This window comes from Macaca fascicularis, chromosome 2 (assembly GCF_037993035.2).
Source record: "Macaca fascicularis isolate 582-1 chromosome 2, T2T-MFA8v1.1".
Taxonomy (NCBI): domain Eukaryota; kingdom Metazoa; phylum Chordata; class Mammalia; order Primates; family Cercopithecidae; genus Macaca; species Macaca fascicularis.
The window spans coordinates 115,045,897-115,072,372 of NC_088376.1; the positions used below are offsets into that span (position 1 = coordinate 115,045,897).

The 26,476-nt window shown below is 55.3% G+C and overlaps 3 protein-coding genes across 7 annotated transcripts; 2 read left to right on the forward strand and 1 right to left on the reverse strand.

The window, feature by feature from the left end:
- Positions 1-2,894: 2,894 nt before the first annotated feature.
- LOC101867505 (aminoacylase-1) lies at positions 2,895-8,449 on the forward strand. Of its 2 annotated transcripts, XM_015445321.4 has the most exons (15): positions 2,895-2,949; positions 3,335-3,446; positions 4,466-4,530; positions 4,620-4,724; positions 5,111-5,205; positions 5,514-5,590; positions 5,675-5,764; positions 5,865-5,921; positions 6,250-6,323; positions 6,409-6,458; positions 6,571-6,715; positions 6,818-6,886; positions 7,786-7,865; positions 8,018-8,078; positions 8,162-8,449. In XM_015445321.4, exons 2-15 carry the CDS (start codon positions 3,353-3,355, stop codon positions 8,324-8,326), a joined length of 1,227 nt encoding a protein of 408 aa, XP_015300807.2. In that variant the 5' UTR covers positions 2,895-2,949; positions 3,335-3,352; the 3' UTR covers positions 8,327-8,449. The 2 variants fall into 2 exon arrangements, with proteins under 2 accessions (XP_015300807.2, XP_073888468.1); XM_074032367.1 differs by lacking the exons at positions 6,409-6,458; positions 6,571-6,715; positions 6,818-6,886.
- Positions 8,450-14,486: 6,037 nt separating this feature from the next.
- On the forward strand, positions 14,487-20,080 carry LOC135969729 (aminoacylase-1-like). Its single transcript, XM_065540665.2, is given in 16 exon segments — positions 14,487-14,541; positions 14,952-15,063; positions 16,099-16,163; positions 16,253-16,305; positions 16,307-16,355; positions 16,742-16,836; positions 17,145-17,221; positions 17,306-17,395; positions 17,496-17,552; positions 17,881-17,954; positions 18,040-18,089; positions 18,202-18,346; positions 18,449-18,517; positions 19,417-19,496; positions 19,649-19,709; positions 19,793-20,080. Coding segments are annotated over 15 exon segments (1,224 nt in total). The 5' UTR covers positions 14,487-14,541; positions 14,952-14,969; the 3' UTR covers positions 19,958-20,080.
- A 3,098-nt stretch (positions 20,081-23,178) lies between these two features.
- On the reverse strand, positions 23,179-25,774 carry RPL29 (ribosomal protein L29). Of its 4 annotated transcripts, none has more exons than XM_005547307.5 (4): positions 25,736-25,774; positions 25,270-25,314; positions 24,888-24,952; positions 23,179-23,675 (listed from the first exon to the last, which is right to left on the reverse strand). In XM_005547307.5, exons 2-4 carry the CDS (start codon positions 25,304-25,306, stop codon positions 23,304-23,306), a joined length of 474 nt encoding a protein of 157 aa, XP_005547364.1. In that variant the 5' UTR covers positions 25,307-25,314; positions 25,736-25,774; the 3' UTR covers positions 23,179-23,303. The 4 variants fall into 4 exon arrangements, with proteins under 4 accessions (XP_005547364.1, XP_015301461.1, XP_015301462.1 ...); XM_015445975.4 differs by having other exon boundaries at positions 25,658-25,774; XM_015445976.4 differs by having other exon boundaries at positions 25,648-25,774.
- Positions 25,775-26,476: the final 702 nt, after the last annotated feature.

The following is a 26,476-nucleotide window of genomic DNA, read 5'->3' on the forward strand; positions in this document are numbered from 1 at the left end:
AGTCAGGAACCTAGAGGGTGTGGGGAATGCGATTTAAGAATTAGCCAGCATTGCCGGGCGTCGTGACTCACACCTGTAATCCCAGCACTTTGGGAGGCCGAGGCTGGCGAATCACAAGGTCAGGAGATCGAGACCATCCTGGCTAACATGGTGAAACCCCGTCTCTACTAAAAAATACAAAAAACTAGCCGGGCGCGGTGGCGGGCGCCTGTAGTCCCAGCTACTCGGGAGGCTGAGGCAGGAGAATGCCATAAACCCGGGAGGCGGAGCTTGCAGTGAGCTGAGATCCGGCCACTGCACTCCAGCCTGGGCAACAGAGTGAGACTCTGTCTCAAAAAAAAAAAAAAAAAAAAAAAAAAAAAAGCCAGCATTGCCGGGCATGGTGGCTCACACCTGTAATCCCAGCACTTTGGGAGGCTGAGGCTGGCGGATCACGAGGTCATGAGATCAAGACCATCCTGGCTAACACAGTGAAACCCCGTCTCTACTAAAAAATACAAAAAATTAGCCGGGCGTGGTGGCCGGTGCCTGTAGTCCCAGCTGCTCCGGAGGCTGAGGCAGGAGAATGATGTGAACCCGGAAGGCGGACCTTGCAGTGAGCCGAGATTGCGCCACCACACTCCAGCCTGGGCGACAGAGTGAGACTCCATCTCAAAAAAAAAAAAAAAAGAGCCAGCATTGGCTGGGCACAGTGGCTCATGCCTGTAATCCCAGAACTTTGGGAGGCCGAGGTGGGCAGATCACAAGGTCAAGAGATCCAGACCATCCTGACCAACATGGTGAATTCCTGTCTCTACTAAAAAAAAATACAAAACATTAGCCGGGCGTGGTGGCAGGTGCCTGTAGTCCCAGCTACTCCGGAGGCTGAGGCAGGAGAATGGTGTGAACCTGGAAGGCCGAGCTTGCAGTGAGCGGAGATCATGCCACTGCTCTCCACCTGGGCAACAGAGCGAGACTCTCTCAAAAAAAAAAAAAAAAAATTAGCTAGCATTGGGCCCGGCGCAGTGGCTCACGCCTGTAATCGCAGCACTTTGGGAGGCTGAGGTGGGTGGATCACGAGGTCAGGAGATCGAGACCATCCTGGCTAAGGCTCACACGGTGAAAACCCGTCTCTACTAAAAATGCAAAAAATTAGCCAGGCATAGTGCATAGTGGTGAGTGACAGTAGTCCCAGCTACTCGGGAGGCTAAGCCAGGAGAATGGCGTCAACTCGGGAGTTGGAGCTTGCAGTGAGCCAAGATCTCACCATTGCGCTCCAGCCTGGGCGGCAGAGTGAGGCTCCATCTCAGAAAAAAAAAAAAAAAAAAAAAAAATTAGCCAGCATTGGCTGGGCACAGTGGCTCACATCTGTAATCCGAACACCTTGGGAGGCCGAGGCAGGTAGATCACCTGAGGTCGGGAGTTCAAGACCACCCTGGCCAACATGACAAACCCTGTCTCTACTAAAAATACAAAAATTAGCCCAGCGTGGTGGCACGCACCTGTAGTCCCAGCTACTCTGGAGGCTGAGGCAGGAGAATCACTTGAACCCAGGAGGCGCAGTTTGCAGTGACCCAAGAACGAGTCATTGCACTCCAGCCTGGGCAACAGAGTGAGACTCCATCTCAAAAAAAATAAATAGCTAAATAATTAGCCAGCATTGTTATGAGTTAAAGTCTATTTGCCCGCATGAATAAATAGATAAATAATTAGCCAGCATTGTTATGAGTTAAAATCTAGTTGCCCACATGACAGAGTGAGACTGTATCAAAAAAATAACTAAATAAAGAATTAGCCAGCATTGTTATGAGTTAAAGTCCATTTGCCCTCATGTTATATGAGAGCAGCCAAGACTTAAACCTCAGGAAAGGTGGGACAGAACCCCTCCCCCCAGCGTGCCTCCTTGGCCTAGAGATTTAAGTCTTTGTCCCTCACCCTTCCCCAAGCTGACTCAGCCCCTGGAGCAGAGGGCAGACCTGGCTGGGAGTACAAAGGGCAGCTGGGGCACAAGTGGGCAACTGCAGCTGTGGCCTGCAGGGGGTCAGTGGTACACCTGTGCCTGTTTAGCCTCCCGCTCCGGTGGCTGCAGAAGAGCCAGTTTCCTCACACTGTCATCCAGGGTCACAACTGCATCCACTCACAGTGACATCGTCACACCGACCCACCATCTCACACTGTCCCATACACAGTCATACCCACTGATAGACTGCACACGCAGTGGCACGCTCACACCGTCACACGTGCTCTTGTCCATGCGTTTATTCCCATTTCTGGCACAGTGTCCGGGGTCGGCACGGCCAGGGGCAGAACCTCGCAGGAAGTGGAGCTCACAGTGTGGGCAGACAGATAATGCCCAATAACTTTCAGTACAAGTGGAGCTGAGGCGCTAGGAGGACCTCCCAGAGGGGCCGAGGCCTGCACAGGGTCCTGCACAGGGGAGCTGTTGCCGAGGAGCGCAGGGGCGCAGACCGAGGGCTTTGCAGCCCTGCATCTTCAGAGCCTCGGGGCGGACCCTTTTCCTCCCGCCCTATCCGGGGGCTGAAGGAGGAGGCGTCCTTAAGGGACGGGACCGTCCTGAGCTCCGGGGGCAGGAGTGGCAGGCCTGTGGTGTGGGGCGGGGCAGGCCTGTCAAGGCGGGGCCAGCCAGGAGCTCGCAGCTCACGGGGCGGCGCTGGCTGCGGCGGCCGCTGCCCGGGGGCGGGATCCTTATCTAAGCCTCCAGTAATCCCGCTGAGGCCCGAACCAGAGGCGGGCGGGGACTTCCGCGCCGACGCGGCCGCAAGCGCTGGGACGGCCCTCACTGGCGGTCTTTGGTCTCCGCCCCGACATCCGGCCCGGGGCACGTGGTGGGCGGACGGGGGCGGTCCTGAGCCTGCGACCTCGCAGGCGACCTCGCTGTACCCTAAGTCCAGGCCACAGTCAGGGGCGGGCGCTGGGAGGCGAGCGTGAACTCAGCGACAGGAGAGTGAGGTGGGGCCCCGTGGCTTGGAAGCCGGGCAATTGGGAGGCGTTGGGTTTTTTCCTGTTGTTGTTTTTTGAGGGATGGGGGAGTACAAGTCTGGGTTCAAACCTCGCTGGGCTACTCTGAGCTGTCCTCGAACCTCTCTGAGCCTCTCGGCTTTCTCCTCTGTAAAGTGGGCATTCTGAGCACAAACTTCATGGGGCTCTTTTGGGGGATTAAATAAGGAAATGTGCTGGAAGCAGACAGCCCAGAGTTGAAACAGAGTGGGTGCTCCTTAATGGGAAATCCTACCCCTGTGGGAAATCCGGGAGCCGCCGTAGGGACGGGCTGTGTGCAGGAGCGCACCGGGTCCAGGGGCTGGGAGGGGTAGTTAGCCATTCACTTTGCCCCCAGCTCACCACGCGCAGCGCCATGACCAGCAAGGGTCCCGAGGAGGAGCATCCATCAGTGACGCTCTTCCGCCAGTACCTGCGCATCCGCACCGTCCAGCCCAAGCCTGACTATGGTGAGAAGACGGTGGTTCCAGAGCCTGTGACGGGGCCTAACGGCCGGGGACTGTGCTCTAAACCAGCCTCCAACACCTGTCACCCAGCTGAGCCCCCCTCTGCTGTCCAAATGGCTCCCCAACCCCTCCAGTCATTGCCCAAGTAAATAAACTGAGGCAGCCCCTCCAGGTTATGGAGGAATCCTTTCCCCAGACGCTCTGCTGCTGCCCAAGGTTACTCATGGCAGCTGGTTAAAGAAAAGCTTCACCTCACTCCCTAGGGCAGGAGTGGTGGGGGAATCCTCAGGCAGCCACAGGGGAAGGAGAAGCCCTCCAGAAGCCCACTGAGGCTGGACAAAGGCCACAGCCCTTAGGGAATCAAGCTTGGTGGTTAGGGCCTGGGAGGTGGCTCCTGCCTTTTATCCCAGCGCTTCAGGAGGTTGAGGCTGGCAGATTGCTTGGGCCCAGGAGTTCAAGACTGGCTTGGACAACATGGCAAGACTGTCTCTACAGAAAAATACAAAAATTAGTCAGGAACGGTGGCACACCTGTAGTCCCAGCTACTCCGGAGGTTGAGGGGGAGGATCACTTGAACCTGGGAAGTTGAGGTTGCAGTGGAGCCGAGATAGCACCGCTTCACTCCAGCCTTGGTGACAGAGTAAGACCCTGTCCAAAAAAAAAAAAAAAAAAAAAACTTGGTGACTGGGAATTCTGAACGTGGGCCCAAATTCCTCCTTTGTGATTAATCAGCTGAGACATGGTGGGTGAATCTCTTCATGTCACTGTGCCATAGTTTCCCATATTTAAGGAAGATAACACCTTCCTCCAACGCTGGACGCCCCCTGGCCTTCCAGAAAGGGTCACTGAATAGCCAAAAATATCTTCTTTCTTGGGGATGGAAATGCAAGTGTCTCTGAGGGATATGGAGTGTGTTGGGGAGGCAGCAGCCCATTTCTGGGTGTGCTCCCTTCTCCGGGCTGCCTGGGCTGGTGGGAAGCTGTGAGTAGGCAGAAGCAGCCCCAGACACTCTGTGCCTCCAGGAGCTGCTGTGGCCTTCTTTGAGGAGAGAGCCCGCCAGCTGGGCCTGGGCTGTCAGAAAGTGGAGGTGAGCCTGGGGCCCTAAGCAGGGAAGGGAGGTGGGCCTGGGCACTTCCTCACCCTGCTCAGACCACCTCCCCTCCTGACCATCTCCAGGTGGCACCTGGCTATGTGGTGACCGTGTTGACCTGGCCAGGCACCAACCCTGCACTCTCCTCCATCTTGCTCAACTCCCACACGGATGTGGTGCCTGTCTTCAAGGTATGTAAGGGGCTGGGGCGGTGGGCATTGCAGACCTTGGGGACAGACATGATGCAGACCCCAGGATCCAGCCTCAGGGAGCGCATGGTCCTGGTCCCAGTCCTGGCACTGACTTTCAACATCCTTATGACATTACACCACTCAAGCAGCCTTCGTCCAGCAACAAGATCTGGGCCAGAGTGGGGTAGGGACTAGGGGGTGGGAAGCAGGAGACAGTGATGGGGGATGGCAATCAGCTGCCTTCTTCAGCCCCCGTCTTTCCTCCCCCACCACTCCACCTGTCACTCCAACCCTATGGTGGGCTCCTAGGGAAGGGCCACTGTTGACCAGAGTGGATTAATGGCTAAATTGAAGGTTTGGGCCCCTCTTCCCATCCCTGCCCCCAGGAACATTGGAGTCACGACCCCTTTGAGGCCTTCAAGGATTCTGAGGGCTACATCTATGCCAGGGGTGCCCAAGACATGAAGTGCGTCAGCATCCAGTGAGTGTCCTCCATTCCCACTCCTCCACAATGTCCCCACTGGTCTAGTGGATTGACCCAGGACCTGGAGGGGTGATTGGAGAAACTTAAGGCCAAGGGACACCTTGACCCCTTGGACAGGAATTACTTCCATGACCATTGCATCGATAGGGAGATGCAGCGCAGAGAGGAGCATGGACTTTCTGGAGTCCCTATCAGGGTGTGGCAGGGTAAAGTCCAGGGCACAGGACTCCAGCCTGCTGGCCCTGCCTGCCGGGCCAGCCTGAGCATCTGGTGGCTCCCCCAGCACCTGGCTTATGCCCCCTCAGGTACCTGGAGGCTGTGAGGAGGCTGAAGGTGGAGGGCCACCGGTTCCCCAGAACCATCCACATGACCTTTGTGCCTGGTAGGAGTGGTTCAGATACCTCTGGGAAAGGGGAGGGTGGGGGTGGGGCAGCCTCCTCATCTCATGGCCCTGCTGCTTTTACAGATGAGGAGGTTGGGGGTCACCAAGGCATGGAGCTGTTCGTGCAGCGGCCTGAGTTCCACGCCCTGAGGGCAGGATTTGCCCTGGATGAGGGTGAGCAGGTTGGCAAGCTGATGAGCAGCCAGGCAGGGAGTAGGAGGCTGCTTGTGGGGACTGGGCTGCTCCACCCACTGAACCCCCTTTCCCTCCTCAGGCATAGCCAACCCCACTGATGCCTTCACTGTCTTTTATAGTGAGCGGAGTCCCTGGTGTAAGTATGAGCTTGGAGGGAGGGCTCACTCTACAGGTGGGAGGCTAGGCCAGAAAGGGCACGGTCCTATGAAGGGTTGCACAGCAAAAGTTGAGGCCTGAGAAGGCCTCGAACCCAGAGCCTCTGCTTCCCAGCTCTTTCCTATCTGAGCTTCCCTGAGGGCAAGCCCTGACTGGGCAGAAACAAGCTCTACGCTATGGGCCCTGAGCGGGGACAGGACCCTGCCAGAGGAGCCTGGAATGAGGGGGAGACCTGGGTCTACCCCAGGGAGGATTGTTTCTCCAGCCCCTCATGCTGAAGACACTCCCTTCCCCCTACACCTCCCCAGGGGTGCGGGTCACCAGCACTGGGAGGCCAGGCCATGGCTCGCTCTTCATCGAGGACACAGCAGCAGAGAAGCTGGTACGTGGCACCCTGGGAGGGAGTCTGGGAGTTCAGGAGGCTCTATCCTGAGACCACTGTCCCATTTAACCTCATATTCTCGTAGCACAAGGTTGTGAGCTCCATCCTGGCATTCCGGGAGAAGGAATGGCAGAGGTGAGGCAGCTTGGGAAGTGGTGGGGTGGCTCTGGGAGGCGGTACCACAGAGGATAGAGTCTGAGCCACCTCTTTTATCTGTTGCTGCTGCTTCCCTGTCCCCACACCACAGGCTGCAGTCAAACCCCCACCTGAAAGAGGGGGCTGTGACGTCCGTGAACCTGACTAAGCTAGAGGGTGGCGTGGCCTATAACGTGGTACCTGCCACCATGAGCGCCAGCTTTGACTTCCGTGTGGCACCGGATGTGGACTTCAAGGTGCCACCTCCACCTGGGTTTGGAGGAAGGATCCTGGGTCCTCAGTCTTGTCCTAGAGGCCTCTGGAAAGCCTGAGGGATCAGCTCATCTTCCTTCTCTTAGGCTTTTGAGGAGCAGCTGCAGAGCTGGTGCCAGGCAGCTGGCGAGGGGGTCACCTTAGAGTTTGCTCAGGTATGGACTTGGGACATGTGATGGGAGAGTGTGGGAGCTGGGGGAGACCCAAGTGTGCAACAGTGGAGTATGTGCTTGGTGTGTCTGCATATGTCTGGGCATTTCTTTATCTATGATAGACACATTTTATTCCAACAAGCATTAGTTTGTAGATGCTACTGTGGGTGCTGGGGAATGCTGTGGGGAATAAAATTAGGCACAGTTCATGCCCCTGTATGGTGAAACAGGGAAACATAAATCAAACATTTATATGATATTACTTTTTTCTGAGAGAGTCTCACTCCGTCACCCAGGCTGCAGTGCAGTGGCACAATCTGGGCTCACCTCCGCCTCCCGGGTTCAAGCAATTCTCGTGCCTCAGCCTCCAGAGTAGCTGGGATTACAGGCACCTGCCACCACACCCAGCTAATTTTTGCATTTTTAGTAGAGACAGGGTTTCACCGTGTTGGCCAGGGTTGTCTCGAACTCCTGGCCTCCAGTGGTCCACCCACCTTGGCCTCGCAAAATACTGGGATTACAGGCATAAGCCACTGTGCGCAGCCGTACTTTTATATAATACATGTGGTACAGAAAAGCGCGGCCCCTTGCACTCTGAAAACCTCTAACTGGAGTATCCAACTAGTCTGAGGTCTGGGGGAGCCATCTTGAGGAAGGGGCACTTGGGGTAGGATCTGAAGGATGGCCCAGGAGGTAAGTAGATGGAGGGTGGGAACATCCCAGACCTAGGACATTTGAGGGGCTGAAAGAGGATCTGTGGCCGGACTGGCCACCCAGATGTCTGGGTAGGTGAAGGAGTGGGGGTGGGGAGGTGTTCTGTGCCAGGCACAGCCCACTCTATGGGAAATAGGGCAACATGCCCAGGCCCATGTCCTGATCCTGCCATCCTTCCCGTCCCTCAGAAGTGGATGCACCCCCAAGTGACACCTACTGATGACTCAAACCCCTGGTGGGCAGCTTTTAGCCGGGTCTGCAAGGACATGTGAGCACACTGGCCAGCTCTCCTCACAGCCCAGCCCCCTGCTCCTCTCCTTCCTGCTGTCCCCTCCCTTCTCCTGCCTCTCTCCCACCTTCCCTTGCCCCTTCAATTCTTCCCTTTCTCCCTCTCCATTCATCAGGCTCTTTCTCCTATAGGAACCTCTCTCTGGAGCCTGAGATCATGCCTGCTGCCACTGACAGCCGCTTTATCCGTGCGGTGAGCCACTTGCATGGAGTGCCTGGGCAGTGGACTGGGCCTGAGGCTGCCTTTCCCTTAATGGCTCCTCCTCGCCTCTGCAGGTGGGGGTCCCAGCTCTAGGCTTCTCACCCTTGAACCACACACCTGTGCTACTGCACGACCACGATGAACGGCTGCATGAGGCTGTGTTCCTCCGTGGGGTGGACATATATACACGCCTGCTGCCTGCCCTTGCCAGTGTGCCTGCCCTGCCCAGTGAGAGCTGAGCCCTGGAACTCCTCAACCTTTGCCCCTGGGGCTTCCATCACAACCAGTGCCAAGGACCTCCTCTTCCCCCTTCCAAATAATAAAGTCTATGGACAGGGCTGTCTCTGAATTACTAACAGCAAGGCACTCGTGGAGCAAGAATTTTCCTTTCCTTGGGGACATGTTACCATCTCCATTTCACAGATGAGGAAACTGAGCCTGGCTGTGAGCACTTCCCCACTACCCCACACTGCTCCGTGCGCCTTGATACAGCACACCCATTCAGTACCATCCAGCCATGTCTGTGCCTAGCAAGAAAGGGCCACAGTTCCTATTTTAGTGGCCACCATACTTAGTTCTGACCTGTCAGGGATTCCGTTCCCATCGAAGGGGGATACTAAGGACCTCAGGAACCACTCCTATCTTCCTGGGTGTACATCTGGGATCCTAAGACAGGACCAGAATAGTACCAGCTGGGCCCCTGCCAGATGAGGGGCAGGCAGAGGGCCAACGGTGACTGCTGCCTCTTGTCAAAACCTGTACACCGTTGTATTGGCAGCAGGGGCCACAGAGGGGCAGGGGCCCTGGTAAACTAGGTCCGTTCATCTTAGGGGCCTCAGCACCCTGGGTCTGTGTGTGCATAGGCTTAGGAAGTGGGTTTCCATGTCAGCCTTGCTAGGACCCCAGGCTTTACCACGAGTAAACTAGTAAACTATGGCCCCAAGAGCAGAGCCTGATCTAGCGAGATCTGCTCTATCCTGTTCTGACTTCCTTGAGCATGGGGCAGGGGAGATGGGTGGGTTGGGGTGGTTGGATTTTTTGATTCTAGTTGTAGCCAGAAGAGAAGTCCAGAGCCTGGCTGCAGACTGCAGGCTTAGTACTAATAGAAATAACAATGACTCCTGCTCACAGTTGACAAGGAGCCAGGACTTAGACTGTTTTTTTTTTTTTTTTGAGGCGGAGTCTTGCTCTGTCGCCCAGGCTGGAGTGCAGTGGCACGACCTCGGCTCACTGCAAGCTCCATCTCCTGAGTTCACGGCATTCTGCCTCAGCCTCCTAAGTAGCTGGGACTAAGGCCCCCGCCACCACACCCAGCTTACTTTTTGTATTTTTAGTAGAGATGGGGTTTCACATCTGCCTCCCGGGTTCAAGGGATTCTCCTGCCTCAGCCTCCCAAGTAGCTGGGACTACATGTCCACGCCACCACGCCTGGCTAATTTTTTTATTTTTAGTAGAGACAGGGTTTCACCAAGTTGAGCAGGATGTTTTCGATCTCTTGTCCTCAGGGGATCTGCCCGCCTCGGCCTCCCAAAGTGCTGCGTTTACAGGCGTGAGCCACCGTACCCGGCCTAGACTGGGTTACTTTACATTGAACCCGTACAGAAGTCTTGTGATGGATGCCAGGTCCCACTAGCAATGCAGAAACAGGTTTCACTGGCCAGGGGCAGTGGCTCATGCCTGTAATCCTAACACTTTGGGAGGCTGAGGCGGGCGGACTGCCTGAGCTCAGGAGTTCAAGACCCAGCATGGGCAACATGGCAAAACCCCATGTCTACCGAAAATACAAAAAAATTAGCCAGGTGTGGTGGCATGTGCCTATAGTCAGGAGGCTGATTCTAGATAATGGTCTGAACCCAGGGGATGGAGGTTGCAGTGAGCCGAGACCACGCCACTGCATTCCAGCCTGGACGACAGAGCGAGACTCTCTTAAAAGAATAAAGAAACATGTTCCACTAGCATAGTTTGCCCTAGACGACAGAGCTTGGAGGTGCATGAGTTGAGACTCAAGAACTGGAAATTTGTGCTTCCTGAGCACAAGGCAGATTCCATGTACAAGCTGGAGGCTGAAGGCAGCAGCTGGGTGTGATCTTAAGCCCAGTTGAAGCCCTGACCTGGCCTCCCCCTCAGACTGGCACTTGGTAAAGGGATCACTTTTTTCATGGCAGGAACACTTGGAACCTCACTTTGGAAGTCATCAACTTGGTGGCCTGTCTGGGCCAAACCACCTTCAGAACACAACCTGCTCCTGCTCCCTTTCAACCCCATGTCTACCTGACACGCCTTGGCAAGGGGCAGTTGGCCTCCCAGAGACTGCCAGGATTACAGTCAAGAGCTAGCAGCCCCAGCCCTGGTTGGGCAACTGAAGCCTCCTAGGGCCCCACATGGACTGCCTAGGATCAAATGCTACCCCCACCCCTTCCCAGCTTCATTATCTTCAATATTTTCTCACCAGTGAAACAAAGATAATCATAATATCTACTTCGGAATTAGGGGATCACATGCCATGGGCTGCACCTGCTGCTGTAGCAGAACAGCACCCCTTTTTGAGTTTCTACACTGTCCAAGGCTGGTTTTGAGGATTAAGTGCAGCTGGGAAGTGCCCACCTGGTGCCTTCTATAGGAAGCCTCCACAAATGCTTATTTTACTACTTGCTTCACTGACTGCTGAGGATGAAGACTTCTATGTGAAGCAGCTGACTCAGGGGCACAGCAGGGTCAGAACCAGTCATGGGAGTAAAGCAGTGCCACCACCATCTGCCTTCCTGGGTCCCTAGCTGTTGGGGAACTAACATAGCCCAGAGCAGTGGATGTTGACCAGATGCACCGAAAGAACCCAAGTCTGGGACACCTCAGGCCAGAGTGCAGAGCTGCTCAGCGGGGCCCCTTCCCCTCCCTCGGAGTACGCGTTAAGACCTCATGAGGATGTTTATGATTTCTCCCTTTGGGCCAGGCGCACTGGCTCATGCCTGTAATCCCAGCACTTTGGGAGGCTGAGGCAGGCGGATCACGAGGTCAGGAGATCGAGACCATCCTGGCTAACACGGTGAAACCCCATCTCTACTAAAAATACAAAAACAAAATTAGCTGGGTGTGGTGGCAGGTGCCTTTAGTCCGAACCACTTGGGAGGCTGAGGCAGGAGAATGGCGTGAACCTGGGAGGCGGAGTTTGCAGTGAGCCGAGATCCCGCCACCGCACTCCAGCCTGGGCGACTGAGCAAGACTCCGCCTCAAAAAAAAAAAAAAAAAAAAAAAAAAAAAAAAAAGAAAGATTTAGCCAGCATATGCTGGGCACGGTGGCTCACGCCTGTAATTCCAGAACTTTGGGAGCCCAAGGCGGGCAGATCAAAAGGTCAAGAGATCGAGACCATCCTGGCCAACACGGTGAATTCCTGTCTCCACTAAAAAAAAAATACAAAACATTAGCCGGGCGTGGTGGCAGGTGCCTGTAGTCCAGGTTACTCTGGAGGCTGAGGCAGGAGAATGATGTGAACCCAGGAGGCGGAGCATGCAGTGAGCAGAGATCATGCCACTGCTCTCCAGCCTAGGTGACAGAGTGAGACTCAAAAAAATTAGCCGGAAGGCCGGGCGCGGTGGCTCAAGCCTGTAATCCCAGCACTTTGGGAGGCCGAGACGGGCGGATCACGAGGTCAGGAGATCGAGACCATCCTGGTTAACACGGTGAAACCCCGTCTCTACTAAAAAATACAAAAAACTAGCCGGGCGAGGTGGCGGGCGCCTGTAGTCCCAGCTACTCGGGAGGCTGAGGCAGGAGAATGGCGTGAACCCGGGAGGCGGAGCTTGCAGTGAGCTGAGATCCGGCCACTGCACTCCAGCCTGGGTGACAGAGCGAGACTCCGTCTCAAAATAAATAAATAAATAAATAAAAAATTAGCCAGCATTGGGCCAGGCGCAGTGGTTCACGCCTGTAATCCCAGCGCTTTGGGAGGCCGAGGTGGGTGGATCACGAGGTCAGGAGATCAAGACCATCCTGGCTAAGGCTCACATGGTGAAAACCCGTCTCTACTAAAAATACAAAAAAATTAGCCAGGCATAGTGCATAGTGGCGGGTGGCTGTAGTCCCAGCTACTTGGTAGGCTGAAGCAGGAGAATGGTGTGAACCCGGGAGGCGGAGCTTGCAGTGAGTGGAGATCATGCCACTGCTCTCCAGCCTGGGTGACAGAGTGAGACTCTCAAAAAAAAAAAAAAAAAAAATTAACCAGCATTAGGCCGGGTGCAGTGGCTCACGCCTGTAATCACAGCACTTTGGGAGGCCGAGGTGGGCGGATCACAAGGTCAGGAGATCGAGACCATCCTGGATAAGGCTCACATGGTGAAAACCCGTCTCTACTAAAACTACAAAAAATTAGCCAGGCATAGTGCATAGTGGCGGGTGGCTGTAGTCCCAGCTACTTGGGAGGCTGAGCCAGGAGAATGGCGTGAACCCGGGAGTTGGAGCTTGCAGTGAGCCAGGATCTCACCATTGCACTCCAGCCTGGGCAGCAGAGCGAGACTCCGTCTCAGAAAAAAAAAAAAAAGAATTAGCCAGCATTGGCTGGGCACAGTGGCTCACATCTGTAATCCCAGCCCCTTGGGAGGCCAAGGCAGGTGGATCACCTGAGGTTGGGAGTTCAAGACCACCCTCGCCAACATGACAAACCCTGTCTCTACTAAAAATACAAAAATTAGCCCAGCGTGGTGGCACGCACCTGTAGTCCCAGCTACTCTGGAGGCTGAGGCAGGAGAATCACTTGAACCCAGGAGGCGCAGTTTGCAGTGACCCAAGAACGAGTCATTGCACTCCAGCCTGGGCAACAGAGTGAGACTCCAACTTTTTTTTTTTTTTTTTTTGAGACGGAGTCTTGCTCTGTCGCCCAGGCTGGAGTGCAGTGGCCGGATCTCAGCTCACTGCAAGCTCCGCCTCCCGGGTTTACGCCATTCTCCTGCCTCAGCCTCCCGAGTAGCTGGGACTACAGGCGCCCGCCACCGCGCCCGGCTAGTTTTTTGTATTTTTTAGTAGAGACGGGGTTTCACCATGTTAGCCAGAATGGTCTCGATCTCCTGACCTCGTGATCCGCCCGTCTCGGCCTCCCAAAGTGCCGGGATTACAAGCTTGAGCCACCGCGCCCAGCCGAGACTCCATCTCAAAAAAAATAAATAGCTAAATAATTAGCCAGCATTGTTATGAGTTACAGTCTATTTGCCCGCATGAATAAATAGGTAAATAATTAGCCAGCATTGTTATGAGTTAAAATCTAGTTGCCCACATGACAGAGTGAGACTGTATCAAAAAAATAACTGAATAAAGAATTAGCCAGCATTGTTATGAGTTAAAGTTCATTTGCCCTCATGTTATGTGAGAGCAGCCAAGACTTAAACCTCAGGAAAGGTGGGACAGAACCCCTCCCCCCAGCGTGCCTCCTTGGCCTAGAGATTTAAGTCTTTGTCCCTCACCCTTCCCCAAGCTGACTCAGCCCCTGGAGCAGAGGGCAGACCTGGCTGGGAGTACAAAGGGCAGCTGGGGCACAAGTGGGCAACTGCAGCTGTGGCCTGCAGGGGGTCAGTGGTACACCTGTGCCTGTTTAGCCTCCCGCTCCGGTGGCTGCAGAAGAGCCAGTTTCCTCACACTGTCATCCAGGGTCACAACTGCATCCACTCACAGTGACATCGTCACACCGACCCACCATCTCACACTGTCCCATACACAGTCATACCCACTGATAGACTGCACACGCAGTGGCACGCTCACACCGTCACACGTGCTCTTGTCCATGCGTTTATTCCCATTTCTGGCACAGTGTCCGGAGTCGGCACGGCCAGGGGCAGAATCTCGCAGGAAGTGGAGCTCACAGTGTGGGCAGACAGATAATGACCAATAACGTCAGTACAAGCGCAGCTGAGGCGTTAGGGAGGACCTCCCCGAGGGGCTGAGGCCTGCACAGGAGAGCTGTTGGAGACTTGCCGAGGAGCTTTTCAGCTCTGCATCTTCAGAGCCTCGGGGCGGACCCTTTTGCTCCCGCTCTATCCGGGGGCTGAAGGAGGAGGCGTCCTTAGGGAATGGGACCGTCCTGAGCTCCGGGGGCAGGAGTGGCAGGCCTGTGGTGTGGGGCGGGGCGGGCCGGGCCGGTCAAGGCGGAGCCAGCCAGGAGCTCGCAGCTCACGGGGCGGCGCTGGCTGCGGCGGCCGCTGCCCGGGGGGTGGATCCTGATCTAAGCCTCCAGTAATCCCGCTGAGGCCCGAACCAGAGGCGGGCGGGGACTTCCGCGCCGACGCGGCCCCAAGCGCTGGGACTGCCCTCACTGGCGGTCTTTGGGCTCCGCCCCGACATCCGGCCCCGGACACGTGGTGGGCGGACGGGGGCGGTCCTGAGCCTGCGACCTCGCAGGGCCCTAAGTCCAGGCCACAGTCAGGGGCGGGCGCTGGGAGGCGAGCGTGAACTCAGCGACAGGAGAGTGAGGTGGGGTCCCTCGGGAGGGATATAGAGACGGGCTCCGTGGCTTGAAAGCTGGGCAATTGGGAGGCGTTGGGTTTTTTGCTGCTGTTGTTTTTTGAGGGATGGGGGAGTACAAGTCTGGGTTCAAACCTCGCTGGGCTACTCTGAGCTGTCCTCGAACCTCTCTGAGCCTCTCGGCTTTCTCCTCTGTAAAGTGGGCATTCTGAGCACAAACTTCATGGGGCTCTTTTGGGGATTAAATAAGGAAATGTGCTGGAAGCAGACAGCCCAAAGTTGAAACAGAATGGGTGCTCCTTAATGGGAAATCCTACCCCTGTGGGAAATCCGGGAGCCGCCGTAGGGACGGGCTGTGTGCAGGAGCGCACCGGGTCCAGGGGCTGGGAGGGGTAGTTAGCCATTCACTTTGCCCCCAGCTCACCACGCGCAGCGCCATGACCAGCAAGGGTCCCGAGGAGGAGCATCCATCAGTGACGCTCTTCCGCCAGTACCTGCGCATCCGCACCGTCCAGCCCAAGCCTGACTATGGTGAGAAGGCGGTGGTTCCAGAGCCTGTGACGGGGCCTAACGGACGGAGACTGTGCTCTAAACCAGCCTCCAACACCTGTCACCCAGCTGAGCCCCCCTCTGCTGTCCAAATGGCTCCCCAACCCCTCCAGTCATTGCCTAAGTAAATAGACTGAGGCAGCCCCTCCAGGTTATGGAGGAATCCTTTCCCCAGATGCTCTGCTGCTGCTCAAGGTTACTCATGGCAGCTGGTTAAAGAAAAGCTTCACCTCACTCCCTAGGGCAGGAGTGGTGGGGGAATCCTCAGGCAGCCACAGGGGAAGGAGAAGCCCTCCAGAAGCCCACTGAGGCTGGACAAAGGCCACAGCCCTTAGGGAATCAAGCTTGGTGGTTAGGGCCTGGGAGGTGGCTCCTGCCTTTTATCCCAGCGCTTCAGGAGGTTGAGGCTGGCAGATTGCTTGGGCCCAGGAGTTCAAGACTGGCTTAGGCAACATGGCAAGACTCTGTCTCTACAGAAAAATACAAAAATTAGGAACGGTGGCACACCTGTAGTCCTAGCCACTCCGGAGGTTGAGGTGGGAGGATCACTTGACCCTGGGAAGTCGAGGTTGCAGTGGAGCCGAGATAGCACCGCTTCACTCCAGCCTTGGTGACAGAGTGAGACCTTGTTCCCCCCCCCCAAAAAAAAAGGAAGAAAGAAAAAAAAAAAAACTTGGTGACTGGGAATTCTGAACGTGGGCCCAAATTCCTCCTTTGTGATTAATCAGCTGAGACATGGTGGGTGAATCTCTTCATGTCACTGTGCCATAGTTTCCCATATTTAAGGAAGATAACACCTTCCTCCAACGCTGGACGCCCCCTGGCCTTCCAGAAAGGGTCACTGAATAGCCAAAAATATCTTCTTTCTTGGGGATGGAAATGCAAGTGTCTCTGAGGGATATGGAGTGTGTTGGGAGGCAGCAGCCCATTTCTGGGTGTGCTCCCTTCTCCGGGCTGCCTGGGCTGGTGGGAAGCTGTGAGTAGGCAGAAGCAGCCCCAGACACTCTGTGCCTCCAGGAGCTGCTGTGGCCTTCTTTGAGGAGAGAGCCCGCCAGCTGGGCCTGGGCTGTCAGAAAGTGGAGGTGAGCCTGGGGCCCTAAGCAGGGAAGGGAGGTGGGCCTGGGCACTTCCTCACCCTGCTCAGACCACCTCCCCTCCTGACCATCTCCAGGTGGCACCTGGCTATGTGGTGACCATGTTGACCTGGCCAGGCACCAACCCTGCACTCCTCCATCTTGCTCAACTCCCACACGGATGTGGTGCCTGTCTTCAAGGTGTGTAAGGGCCTGGGGCGGTGGGCATTGCAGACGTGAGGGACAGACATGATGCAGACCCCAGGATCCAGCCTCAGAGAGCGCATGGTCCTGGTCCCAGTCCTGGCACTGACTTTCAACATCCTTATGACATTATACCACTCAAGCAGCCTTCGTCCAGCAACAAGATCTGGGCCAGAGTGGGGTAGGGACTAGGGGGTGGGAAGCAGGAGACAGTGATGGGGGATGGCAATCAACTGCCTTCTTCAGCCCCCGTCTTTCCTCCCCCACCACTCCACCTGTCACTCCAACCCTATGGTGGGCTCCTAGGGAAGGGCCACTGTTGACCAGAGTGGATTAATGGCTAAATTGGAGGTTTGGGCCCCTCTTCCCATCCCTGCCCCCAGGAACATTGGAGTCACGACCCCTTTGAGGCCTTCAAGGATTCTGAGGGCTACATCTATGCCAGGGGTGCCCAAGACATGAAGTGCGTCAGCATCCAGTGAGTGTCCTCCATTCCCACTCCTCCACAATGTCCCCACTGGTCTAGTGGATTGACCCAGGACCTGGAGGGGTGATTGGAGAAACTTAAGGCCAAGGGACACCTTGACCCCTTGGACAGGAATTACTTCCATGACCATTGCATCGATAGGGAGATGCAGCGCAGAGAGGAGCATGGACTTTCTGGAGTCCCTATCAGGGTGTGGCAGGGTAAAGTCCAGGACACAGGACTCCAGCCTGCTGGCCTTGCCTGCCGGGCCAGCCTGAGCATCTGGTGGCTCCCCCAGCACCTGGCTTATGCCCCCTCAGGTACCTGGAGGCTGTGAGGAGGCTGAAGGTGGAGGGCCACCGGTTCCCCAGAACCATCCACATGACCTTTGTGCCTGGTAGGAGTGGTTCAGATACCTCTGGGAAAGGGGAGGGTGGGGGTGGGGCAGCCTCCTCATCTCATGGCCCTGCTGCTTTTACAGATGAGGAGGTTGGGGGTCACCAAGGCATGGAGCTGTTCGTGCAGCGGCCTGAGTTCCACGCCCTGAGGGCAGGATTTGCCCTGGATGAGGGTGAGCAGGTTGGCAAGCTGATGAGCAGCCAGGCAGGGAGTAGGAGGCTGCTAGTGGGGACTGGGCTGCTCCACCCTCTGAACCCCCTTTCCCTCCTCAGGCATAGCCAACCCCACTGATGCCTTCACTGTCTTTTATAGTGAGCGGAGTCCCTGGTGTAAGTATGAGCTTGGAGGGAGGGCTCACTCTACAGGTGGGAGGCTAGGCCAGAAAGGGCACGGTCCTATGAAGGGTTGCACAGCAAAAGTTGAGGCCTGAGAAGGCCTCGAACCCAGAGCCTCTGCCTCCCAGCTCTTTCCTATCTGAGCTTCCCTGAGGGCAAGCCCTGACTGGGCAGAAACAAGCTCTACGCTATGGGCCCTGAGCGGGGACAGGACCCTGCCAGAGGAGCCTGGAATGAGGGGGAGACCTGGGTCTACCCCAGGGAGGATTGTTTCTCCAGCCCCTCATGCTGAAGACACTCCCTTCCCCCTACACCTCCCCAGGGGTGCGGGTCACCAGCACTGGGAGGCCAGGCCATGGCTCGCTCTTCATCGAGGACACAGCAGCAGAGAAGCTGGTACGTGGCACCCTGGGAGGGAGTCTGGGAGTTCAGGAGGCTCTATCCTGAGACCACTGTCCCATTTAACCTCATATTCTCGTAGCACAAGGTTGTGAGCTCCATCCTGGCATTCCGGGAGAAGGAATGGCAGAGGTGAGGCAGCTTGGGAAGTGGTGGGGTGGCTCTGGGAGGCGGTACCACAGAGGATAGAGTCTGAGCCACCTCTTTTATCTGTTGCTGCTGCTTCCCTGTCCCCACACCACAGGCTGCAGTCAAACCCCCACCTGAAAGAGGGGGCTGTGACGTCCGTGAACCTGACTAAACTAGAGGGTGGCGTGGCCTATAACGTGGTACCTGCCACCATGAGCGCCAGCTTTGACTTCCGTGTGGCACCGGATGTGGACTTCAAGGTGCCACCTCCACCTGGGTTTGGAGGAAGGATCCTGGGTCCTCAGTCTTGTCCTAGAGGCCTCTGGAAAGCCTGAGGGATCAGCTCATCTTCCTTCTCTTAGGCTTTTGAGGAGCAGCTGCAGAGCTGGTGCCAGGCAGCTGGCGAGGGGGTCACCTTAGAGTTTGCTCAGGTATGGACTTGGGACATGTGATGGGAGAGTGTGGGAGCTGGGGGAGACCCAAGTGTGCAACAGTGGAGTGTGTGCTTGGTGTGTCTGCATATGTCTGGGCATTTCTTTATCTATGATAGACACATTTTATTCCAACAAGCATTAGTTTGTAGATGCTACTGTGGGTGCTGGGGAATGCTGTGGGGAATAAAATTAGGCACAGTTCATGCCCCTGTATGGTGAAACAGGGAAACATAAATCAAACATTTATATGATATTACTTTTTTCTGAGAGAGTCTCACTCCGTCACCCAGGCTGCAGTGCAGTGGCACAATCTGGGCTCACCTCCGCCTCCCGGGTTCAAGCAATTCTCGTGCCTCAGCCTCCAGAGTAGCTGGGATTACAGGCACCTGCCACCACACCCAGCTAATTTTTGCATTTTTAGTAGAGACAGGGTTTCACCGTGTTGGCCAGGGTTGTCTCGAACTCCTGGCCTGCAGTGGTCCACTCACCTTGGCCTCGCAAAGTACTGGGATTACAGGCATAAGCCACTGTGCGCAGCCGTACTTTTATATAATACATGTGGTACAGAAAAGCGCGGCCCCTTGCACTCTGAAAACTTCTAACTGGAGTATCCAACTAGTCTGAGGTCTGGGGGAGCCATCTTGAGGAAGGGGCACTTGGGGTAGGATCTGAAGGATGGCCCAGGAGGTAAGTAGATGGAGGGTGGGAACATCCCAGACCTAGGACATTTGAGGGGCTGAAAGAGGATCTGTGGCCGGACTGGCCACCCAGATGTCTGGGTAGGTGAAGGAGTGGGGGTGGGGAGGTGTTCTGTGCCAGGCACAGCCCACTCTATGGGAAATAGGGCAACATGCCCAGGCCCATGTCCTGATCCTGCCATCCTTCCCGTCCCTCAGAAGTGGATGCACCCCCAAGTGACACCTACTGATGACTCAAACCCCTGGTGGGCAGCTTTTAGCCGGGTCTGCAAGGACATGTGAGCACACTGGCCAGCTCTCCTCACAGCCCAGCCCCCTGCTCCTCTCCTTCCTGCTGCCCCCTCCCTTCTCCTGCCTCTCTCCCACCTTCCCTTGCCCCTTCAATTCTTCCCTTTCTCCCTCTCCATTCATCAGGCTCTTTCTCCTATAGGAACCTCTCTCTGGAGCCTGAGATCATGCCTGCTGCCACTGACAGCCGCTTTATCCGTGTGGTGAGCCACTTGCATGGAGTGCCTGGGCAGTGGACTGGGCCTGAGGCTGCCTTTCCCTTAATGGCTCCTCCTCGCCCCTGCAGGTGGGGGTCCCAGCTCTAGGCTTCTCACCCTTGAACCGCACACCTGTGCTACTGCACGACCACGATGAACGGCTGCATGAGGCTGTGTTCCTCCGTGGGGTGGACATATATACACGCCTGCTGCCTGCCCTTGCCAGTGTGCCTGCCCTGCCCAGTGAGAGCTGAGCCCTGGAACTCCTCAACCTTTGCCCCTGGGGCTTCCATCACAACCAGTGCCAAGGACCTCCTCTTCCCCCTTCCAAATAATAAAGTCTATGGACAGGGCTGTCTCTGAATTACTAACAGCAAGGCACTCGTGGAGCAAGAATTTTCCTTTCCTTGGGGACATGTTACCATCTCCATTTCACAGATGAGGAAACTGAGCCTGGCTGTGAGCACTTCCCCACTACCCCACACTGCTCCGTGCGCCTTGATACAGCACACCCATTCAGTACCATCCAGCCATGTCTGTGCCTAGCAAGAAAGGGCCACAGTTCCTATTTCAGTGGCCACCATACTTAGTTCTGACCTGTCAGGGATTCCGTTCCCATCGAAGGGGGATACTAAGGACCTCAGGAACCACTCCTATCTTCCTGGGTGTACATCTGGGATCCTAAGACAGGACCAGAATAGTACCAGCTGGGCCCCTGCCAGATGAGGGGCAGGCAGAGGGCCAACGGTGACTGCTGCCTCTTGTCAAAACCTGTACACCGTTGTATTGGCAGCAGGGGCCACAGAGGGGCAGGGGCCCTGGTAAACTAGGTCCGTTCATCTTAGGGGCCTCAGCACCCTGGGTCTGTGTGTGCATAGGCCTAGGAAGTGGGTTTCCATGTCAGCCTTGCTAGGACCCCAGGCTTTACCACGAGTAAACTAGTAAACTATGGCCCCAAGAGCAGAGCCTGATCTAGCGAGATCTGCTCTATCCTGTTCTGACTTCCTTGAGCATGGGGCAGGGGAGATGGGTGGGTTGGGGTGGTTGGATTTTTTGATTCTAGTTGTAGCCAGAAGAGAAGTCCAGAGCCTGGCTGCAGACTGCAGGCTTAGTACTAATAGAAATAACAATGACTCCTGCTCACAGTTGACAAGGAGCCAGGACTTAGACTGGTTTTTTTTTTTTTTTTTTTGAGGCGGAGTCTTGCTCTGTCGCCCAGGCTGGAGTGGTGGCGCGACCTCGGCTCACTGCAAGCTCCATCTCCTGGGTTCACGCCATTCTGCCTCAGCCTCCTAAGTAGCTGGGACTAAGGCCCCCGCCACCACACCCAGCTTACTTTTTGTAATTTTAGTAGAGATGGGGTTTCACATCTGCCTCCCGGGTTCAAGGGATTCTCCTGCCTCAGCCTCCCAAGTAGCTGGGACTACATGTCCACGCCACCACGCCTGGCTAATTTTTTTATTTTTAGTAGAGACAGGGTTTCACCAAGTTGAGCAGGATGTTTTCGATCTCTTGTCCTCAGGGGATCTGCCCGCCTCGGCCTCCCAAAGTGCTGCGTTTACAGGCGTGAGCCACCGTATCCGGCCTAGACTGGATTACTTTACATTGAACCCGTACAGAAGTCTTGTGATGGATGCCAGGTCCCACTAGCAATGCAGAAACAGGTTTCACTGGCCAGGGGCAGTGGCTCATGCCTGTAATCCTAACACTTTGGGAGGCTGAGGCGGGCGGACTGCCTGAGCTCAGGAGTTCAAGACCCAGCATGGGCAACATGGCAAAACCCCATGTCTACCGAAAATACAAAAAAATTAGCCAGGTGTGGTGGCATGTGCCTATAGTCAGGAGGCTGATTCTAGATAATGGTCTGAACCCAGGGGATGGAGGTTGCAGTGAGCCGAGATCACGCCACTGCATTCCAGCCTGGACGACAGAGTGAGACTCTCTCAAAAGAATAAAGAAACATGTTCCACTAGCATAGTTTGCCCTAGACAATAGAGCTTGGAGGTGCATGAGTCGAGACTCAAGAACTGGAAATTTGTGCTTCCTGAGCACAAGGCAGATTCCATGTACAAGCTGGAGGCTGAAGGCAGCAGCTGGGTGTGATCTTAAGCCCAGTTGAAGCCCTGACCTGGCCTCCCCCTCAGACTGGCACTTGGTAAAGGGATCACTTTTTTCATGGCAGGAACACTTGGGACCTCACTTTGGAAGTCATCAACTTGGTGGCCTGTCTGGGCCAAACCACCTTCAGAACACAACCTGCTCCTGCTCCCTTTCAACCCCATGTCTACCTGACACGCCTTGGCAAGGGGCAGTTGGCCTCCCAGAGACTGCCAGGATTACAGTCAAGAGCTAGCAGCCCCAGCCCTGGTTGGGCAACTGAAGCCTCCTAGGGCCCCACATGGACTGCCTAGGATCAAATGCTACCCCCACCCCTTCCCAGCTTCATTATCTTCAATATTTTCTCACCAGTGAAACAAAGATAATCATAATATCTACTTCGGAATTAGGGGATCACATACCATGGGCTGCACCTGCTGCTGTAGCAGAACAGCACCCCTTTTTGAGTTTCTACACTGTCCAAGGCTGGTTTTGAGGATTAAGTGCAGCTGGGAAGTGCCCACCTGGTGCCTTCTATAGGAAGCCTCCACAAATGCTTATTTTACTACTTGCTTCACTGACTGCTGAGGATGAAGACTTCTATGTGAAGCAGCTGACTCAGGGGCACAGCAGGGTCAGAACCAGTCATGGGAGTAAAGCAGTGCCACCACCATCTGCCTTCCTGGGTCCCTAGCTGTTGGGGAACTAACATAGCCCAGAGCAGTGGATGTTGACCAGATGCACCGAAAGAACCCAAGTCTGGGACACCTCAGGCCAGAGTGCAGAGCTGCTCAGCGGGGCCCCTTCCCCTCCCTCGGAGTACGCGTTAAGACCTCATGAGGATGTTTATGATTTCTCCCTTTGGGCCAGGCGCACTGGCTCATGCCTGTAATCCCAGCACTTTGGGAGGCTGAGGCAGGCGGATCACGAGGTCAGGAGATCGAGACCATCCTGGCTAACACGGTGAAACCCCATCTCTACTAAAAATACAAAAACAAAATTAGCTGGGTGTGGTGGCAGGTGCCTTTAGTCTGAACCACTTGGGAGGCTGAGGCAGGAGAATGGCGTGAACTGAGGCGGCGGAGCTTGCAGTGAGGTGAGATGGCGTCACTGCAGTCCATCCTGGATGAGAGGAGACTGTCTCAAAAAAAAAAATTACTCCCTTTGCTCGGCAACTTACACAGTCCAGCAAGCAATGTGCCCAAGCCTCCCCAAAGCCCTCAATCATTTCTCATTCATTAGGTCCTCCTCTTGCACTACACGGCCCCATCTCCTGACTCTCACCCACCCCCCACCACCCACAGACTCATGTCTTCTCCCACACCAACAGATGGAGCAACCAAACCCAGTCCCAGGATCACAGACAGAGGCTAACAAATCCTGCCTCAGGTTTATTTGTACAAATAGCACAGGAGGACCCCAGCCCCATGCAGATGGCAGCCCAGAGGTGGGGGTGGGGGGTCGCACCAGTCCTTCTGTCCTCACGTTGGCAGACAGAGATACCTACTCTGTAGCCTTTGTAGTGGCCTGGGCACCTTTGGGAGCCTGAGCTGGAATTGAAGCTGGAGCTGCAGCCTGGGCCTTGGTTTGATCCTTGGCCTTGGCCTTGGCCTTTGGCCGGCACAGCCGGAGCCCCTTGGCAATGCGAGCACGAGCACGCTTCCCAAGCTTGGGGTGGGCAATGTAGGCAAGTCGATCAAGCTTGCGGCTGACACCCTTTGGGATCTTGGGCTTAACCTCCTTGGGCTTTACGAGGGCCTTGACAGCCTCGGCACGTGCACTCATGGCCTTGGCATTGTTGGCCTGCATCTTCTTTAGGCCCTTCTTGTTGTGCTTCTTGGCAAAGCGCATGTTCCTCAGGAACTTGGGGTCCACCTGAAAAGCAGGAAAGGTACAGGTGGCAGCATGTGGGTCCCCAAGTCTCTCACTGATGCCTCTCTCCATAGGGGTACCCAGTATTCTAAAGACAGCATCAAGTCAACCTCAAATGTGGAAATACCCAACCTCTTGAAACTATTTCCAGAAAAAGGGTACCACCACCCCAGGGAGCCGATACTCCACCTGGGTAATGCTGTACAGACCTCCTTCAAGAACAAAATTACAAGCCGCTTTGCTGCCCTGTCTGCCAAGGTTGCGGGGTTTCAACTTCTTACAGCAAGGGTTCCACCAAGTTTCTTCCTGACATCCCCTCAGGGACACCCCCGCTCCCATCTTTAGAAGAAGGTGTCAATTAAATACCAAGTCTGGTCCAAAAGACTTATAGCCGAGGCAGAATATGGGGAAACCGAGGCACAGAGTTTGTGATTTTTTTTTTTTTTTTTGAGACGGAGTCTTGCTCAGACGCCCAGGCTGGAGTGTGGTGGCGCGATCTCGGCTCACTGCAAGCTCCGCCTCCCGGGTTCACGCAATTCTCCTGCCTCAGCCTCCCAAGTAGCTGGGACTACAGGCGTCCGCCACCACACCCAGCTAATTTTTTGGTTATTTTTAGTAGAGACAGGGTTTCACCGTGTTAGCCAGGATGGTCTCAATCTCCTGACCTCGTGATCCACCCGTCTCAGCCTCCCAAAGTACTGGGATTACAGGCGTGAGCCACCATGCCCGGCCAGAGTTTGTGATTTCCTCCACAGAACACAGAGAAAAAGGGGAGGAACAGACTGGGGACACGCTCAGCCGTCCCCTAGACCCTCCCGCCTTCTTGGCTAATTCTTAGAACTCCCTGACACAGGAAGAGAAGCTGACCCCAAGTACAGCACTGGGTCAGATCGAGGTCATAAGGCTGGTCAGTGTGGGAATGTGCCCTGAACACACTCAGACAAGGCCACTCCTTACCCTAAGTGCCACTGCCAAGCAAGGGAGATGGCCAGGAGCAGGTTACGCCCTGACCAGAGGGTTACACTTCAGGCTGGGGAAGACCAAGGAAAGCTTTATTATGGGTCTGGTAGGGTAGAAAAAGGAATTGCAGGCTTTGGCTAGGCCAGTTAGGCTCTGCTCAGGCAGAAGCCAAAGTAAGAGAAAAACTACATGAAAGGCCTTGACTGTGCACCTGGAACCAAGAAAAGACACTTCCACGTGATTCAGTGCACTCACCCCCTTAAGAGATTCGTATCTTTGTGATCGGGGTTTCTTGATACCATTTCTGTGCCATTTTCGGGCTGTGGGAGAAAAAAGGGAATTAAGCCAACAAAGAACTTTCCTCTGATAAAGACCACCCAACATCACAGCTGGCAAGTCTGGGAGAACCAACGCTTCCTACAGCAGCTACGCTTGAGATATGGGAAACCCTTGCTACTAAATGCAAAACACTGTGTATCTCAAGTGGATCTCTAAACCTATAACCCTAAAGTTATTACTGGGTGAAATCAATCAGCCTCAGGCCCACAATGGAAACGTGCCCCTTCATCCCTGCCCCAGTTTGCCTGAACCAGTCCTTGCCAAGGTCTGGGATGTAGACAGGGCCCGAAAAACTTACACTGGTTGTGTGTGGTGTGGTTCTTGGACTTGGCCATGTCTGCACCTAGAAGACAAAAGTGGAGATCAGGGTTAGGGGCTCTCCAGGCTGGGCCACCTCTGCCCCCCCGGCCCCCGCCCGACCCATCCGGTGGAACGTGAGACCAGAAGCCAGAAACGAGCCTGCAGACAGAAGATGTGCAGCCTCCACCAGTTTCGACTTACTCTGCACGACCCGACGCCAGTCCCCGACTCCCAAACCCACGTAATGATGCCCTGAAATCAACTCCTTACCCCCGGAAAGCTGCGTTCCCCAATAAAGTGGCTTTCCCTGCCATTCCCCTCTTAGGACCTAGAAACACCATTCCCACCCCGCAGCCTTCGCTCCCCACAGACACACAGTCGGTCACCCGTCCTCTCCGCAGCCTGCGCCCCGCCGCCGCTCGTAAGTCGCGGATGGCATCGGATGCCGCGCGGCCAACACTTACCTTTAGCCGCGGCTCCCGAAGCGCTTAGAACCGGAAGAGAAAGGGGCTGCGGTGCAGCACGGGAAATAGGGTCAATAACGCCGGAAAGTACTACTGGAAAGGCTTCCCTCCGCTCCGGGAAGAAAAGTTCCGAGGCCCGGAAGAACCAAGCCGGACGTGGAGGCAGTGCTACGAGCTTGCCTCCGCCCCCTTCAGGCTACCTCTTCACCTCTCTGTTTCTCCAGGACCTGGCTCTTAAGTCTTATTCAAGATCCTGAAAGAGAAAGAAGTCCTTCAGGGATCGATGTTAGGCAAGGAGATCTGTGTTCATTTTTTTTTTTTTTTTTGAGACGGAGTTTCGCTCTTCCACCCAGGCTAGAGTTCAATGGCACGATCTCGGCCCACCGCAACCTCCGCCTTCTACTGCACCTGGCCGATCTGTGTTCCTAAAAGCACCCCTGTAGTTCCAGCACTTTGGGAGGCCGAGATGGGCGGATCATGAGGTCAGGAGTTCGAGACCAGCCTGGCCAACATGGTGAAACCCCCATCTCTACTAAAAATACAAAAAAAAAAAAAAAAAAAAAAAAAAAAAAATTAGCCGGGCGTGGTGGCACGCGCCTGTAATCCCAGCTACTCTGGAGGCTGAGGCAGGAGAATTGCTTGAATCTGGGAGGTGGAGGTTGTAGTGAACCAAGATTGCGCCATTGCACTCCAGCCTGGGCTTCAGGGCCCGACTGTGTCTCAAAACAACAACAACAACAA